Raw genomic sequence first — 3778 nt, 5'->3', positions numbered from 1 at the left:
TCTCAGACTCTCTTCTGTCTGGAACATCCCGGCATCCAGGCCCTCTTCCCTCCAATGGCACCGTGGGGCATCTTCCCTAGGAACCAGACAGTGAAGCACCTGCAATGTCATCTCCAACAGACACACCCCAAACTAGCTTATTGCCACTAGTAACAACAGTATGACCAGATAATAGGACAATAAAGCAGAGCGTGAATGATCCCAGTGTAGAAAGCAATGTACATTTACTACAACGTGCCTGAATGGCATCTGTCATTTTTAATACCATTATTCAACAAGAATTAAAAGAAAAAGCTCTAAACTAGGTGGATGGAGGCAGGGTTTCTAAACACAGCTTTTGCACATTTAAAACCACAGCTTTTACACAAGAATAGGAAAAATTATACTGAAGCAGAAACACAAACAGCTTGTAAAACTGATGACAATGGAGCAAGCCCTTAAGAATGCTTCTCAACCCATCAATCATACTGACTCCCAGCCACACCACATCACCATTCCACAGTCTACACACTTTGAGACAGACATGAACCCACAACACATGGGATTCCAAAATCCCCGAGTTTCTGGAAAATAGATTTTGTCCCAATACTTGTGACAGATGGAGTTGATAGTCTCAGAATGAAAAAAGCGCCAGTTTTGACAGGCAGCAGATACCGATGCCCCTTGTGGTTGGAGACGATGTTGCTCTGGAATTAAGGTAGCACTGAAACGAAAGGCAGTGGGTAAACGCACGACTACTTAATTTGCTATGCTCCTCTCCTTGCGCCTTTATATTTTTGTTTCTACTTCCTTATAAATTGAAAGTGTAACAAGAAGACAGGACTCCAGCAAGGCATTTTGCTTTCAATTAAAATTCTTAACAGATTTTTAAAAACTTTTTACAAGTTGGCAGATCGAGTATCAAAGAACTATACTGGCATCTACTGCATTTCTGCTAACAGGCACCCTCGTAAGTCAGTGTCTTAAAACCGTGCACAAAATCTCAGGCGAGAAACTGAGCTGTGTGACTTTAAAATCGGTGGGACATGCGGCAAGTGGAAAGCTGTAATACCGAAAGTACAGCAAAGGAGTACTTACATGGTCGCACTACATCACTAGTAGTTTTGCTCTCCCGGAGAGTACTAGCACACTGAAACCAGAACCTCCGTTTGTACTTAAGAACGAAGTCGGTCCCACTTCGAACCTAATCCTGCCTACCGTTCTGGTAGCAGCTCTGCCCTTACTGGAATGTCTGGGAAGTTTGGGTACACGCGTCACTTGAGCTAGAGAACTTGTTTTTGCCGTCTGGCAGGGAGCAGGACTCGTTGAGACTGCCGTGCCTGCAGCAGCAGCGGCGGGAGCGGAGAGCCGAGAGCCCAGAGCCACCCGCCCCGGCCCGGCACCCCGCGCCTCCGCCCGGCCCCGGCCCCGGCCCCGGCCCCGCCGCCGCGCCGCCTTAACGGGAGGAGGGGCTCCTCGGGGGGCTGTCACTCTCCTTAAGCCTTTCCTTTCAAGCTTTGAATGTGAGCTGCCCTCCAGCCCCCCTCTCTCCTTCCCTCCCTCCAGCACATCGTAAAGAGAAGGAGGGGGGGGGAGGAAAAAAAAAAAAAAAAAAAAAAAAAAAGAAGGTTGCAACAACAGGCTGGGCCAATGGCAAGTGGCGAGGCAGGGAAAGGGGGCCGAGCGAAGGGAGAAAAAGTGGAGAAAGGGAGAAAGAGAGCGAGAAAGCGCAGGCTGGGGGGGTTGTGTAAAAGAAGTGGCGTTGCTAATTTTTTTTGTTTGTTTGCTTTTCCATGCATGCATAATGAAGCCTAATCAGAGCACGTTGCTGCTGCTCGGAGGGCACTTTTGTATTTAAAGCCTTGCAAAGAAAAAAAGATCCACAGACGGATCCGCAGAGCAGCTCGCGGGGCTTGTTGACAACAGAAGCAGCATCAGTCGCCCGGAGAGAAAGAGACGGCGCAGGCTGGCTCCCCGTGCACTCGTCTCGGCAGCGGGGAGAGACATTTCTCCTCGGCGCCGCCCGGCAGCGTGACCCGCACCGCCAGGGAGGGAGCGGGGCCGGACTGCGAATGGCATCGGAGCGGCTGGCATCTGCAGAGATGCTGCGAGCCGAGAGTTAAAAGCTCCCGTGGAGGCGGCAGCAGCAGCTGGGCATTTATTTTGTGGGGGAAAAAAAGAAAAAAAGAGCGAGAGAGAGACGGAACTGCATGAAGAGCAGCACAGCACCATGAGCTCTCCTGGAGCAGCCTGCGATTCCCCGAGCGCGCTACGGATCCGCTGTCGTCCGAGCCCCTCTTTGCACTGACTTCCCGCACCTTTCCGGGCGCCTTCGCCGCCGAGCCGAGCCCGGAGCAGCGGGTGGGGGCACGGGAAGGCCCCCGGGCTCCTCTTTGTGCCGCGGCCCCGCCGACTCCAGCTCCCGGGGCCCGGAGCGCCCCGAGCCCGGCGCGCATGGATTGATGCGAGGAGACCTCATGCACACTGCCGGCGGGAGTTTTGGAAACTTTTCCACGGGCGGCAGCTCCTTCTCCTCCTCCTCGTCTACCAGCGCCTGTTCCCAGCTCGCCCGCGGCCGCTACCCCGGTGGGCGATGGTGGCCCCCTGGCCCGCTCGGCGCGGAGGCGGCGGCGGCCGGCGCTGGCCGCGGGCGGCGGCCTGGCTGTGCTTGGCGGCGGCGCTGGGCGCCCTGTGGCCGCCTCGGGGCTCGCTGGTGCAGGGCCGGCGGCTGATCTGCTGGCAGGCGGTGCTGCAGTGTCAGGGGGAGCCCGAGTGCAGCTACGCGTACAACCAGTACGCGGAGGCGTGCGCCCCGGTGCTCCTGCAGCAGCAGCCGCCGGCGGCGGGCGGCGGGGACGGCCCTGCGGGCGCTGCCGGCGCGGGCGCCCCGTCCCGGCGGCGGTGCCCCAGCCACTGCATCGCGGCGCTCATCCAGCTCAACCACACCCGGCGCGGCCCGGCTCTGGAGGACTGCGACTGCGCGCAGGACGAGAACTGCCGCGCCACCAAGCGCGCCATCGAGCCCTGCCTGCCCCGCACCAGCAGCCCCGCGGGCGGCGGCCCCGGCGGCCCCGGCCCCGGCGGCCCCGGCGTCATGGGCTGCACGGAGGCGCGGCGGCGCTGCGACTGGGACAGCCGCTGCAGCCTGGCGCTGAACCGCTACATGACCTACTGCGGGAAGCTGTTCAACGGGCTGCGCTGCACGCCCGAGTGCCGCGCCGTCATCGAGGACATGCTGGCCGTGCCCAAGGCCGTGCTGCTCAACGACTGCGTCTGTGACGGGCTGGAGCGGCCCATCTGCGAGTCGGTCAAGGAGAACATGGCCCGCCTCTGCTTCGGCGCCGACATGGGCGGCAACGCCGCGGGCAGCAGCGGCGGCTCGGACGGCGGCCTGGAGGAGTACTACGACGAGGACTACGAGGAGGAGCCGAGCCAGAAGGGGAGGGACGACGCGGAGGACAATGCGGGCGCCGAGCCCGGCTTCCCCGTGCAGGCGGACCCCGCCGGCCGGCCCGCCGCGGCGGCCGGGGCGCTGCTCGCCTCCATCTTGGTGCCGCTGCTGCCGCGGCTCTAGCGTCCCTCCTCCCTCCCGCACGCCTCCCTGCCCGCTTTCCCGTCGCTGCCTCCCCCCCATCCCCGTCCCCATCCCCTTCGCCGGGCCGGGCCGGGCCGGGCCAGGCCCCCCGCGCCGAGCCGCCGCGGGCCTCCAGTCGAGCCCTCCCGCGGTGGCCGGGGATCCGGCCGGCGGGGCCCCTCGGCGGGAGCGGCTTTCAGCGCTCCGGCCGCGGATTCCCCGGCT

At 61.0% G+C, this 3778-nt stretch overlaps 1 protein-coding gene across 1 annotated transcript; it reads left to right on the top strand.

Annotated features, from left to right (window-relative positions):
* Window positions 1-2572: 2572 nt before the first annotated feature.
* Window positions 2573-3553, top strand: GAS1 (growth arrest specific 1; the record flags this gene model as incomplete). Its single annotated transcript, XM_083882805.1, has 1 exon — window positions 2573-3553. The coding sequence occupies one exon, from the start codon at window positions 2573-2575 to the stop codon at window positions 3551-3553; it is 981 nt and encodes a 326-aa protein (XP_083738931.1).
* Window positions 3554-3778: the final 225 nt, after the last annotated feature.

Source organism: Zosterops lateralis (assembly GCF_965231275.1).
Source record: "Zosterops lateralis genome assembly, chromosome: Z".
NCBI lineage: Eukaryota > Metazoa > Chordata > Aves > Passeriformes > Zosteropidae > Zosterops > Zosterops lateralis.
Note: the sequence above shows the minus strand (reverse complement) of the source record. Positions and strands in the feature narration are given on the sequence as shown.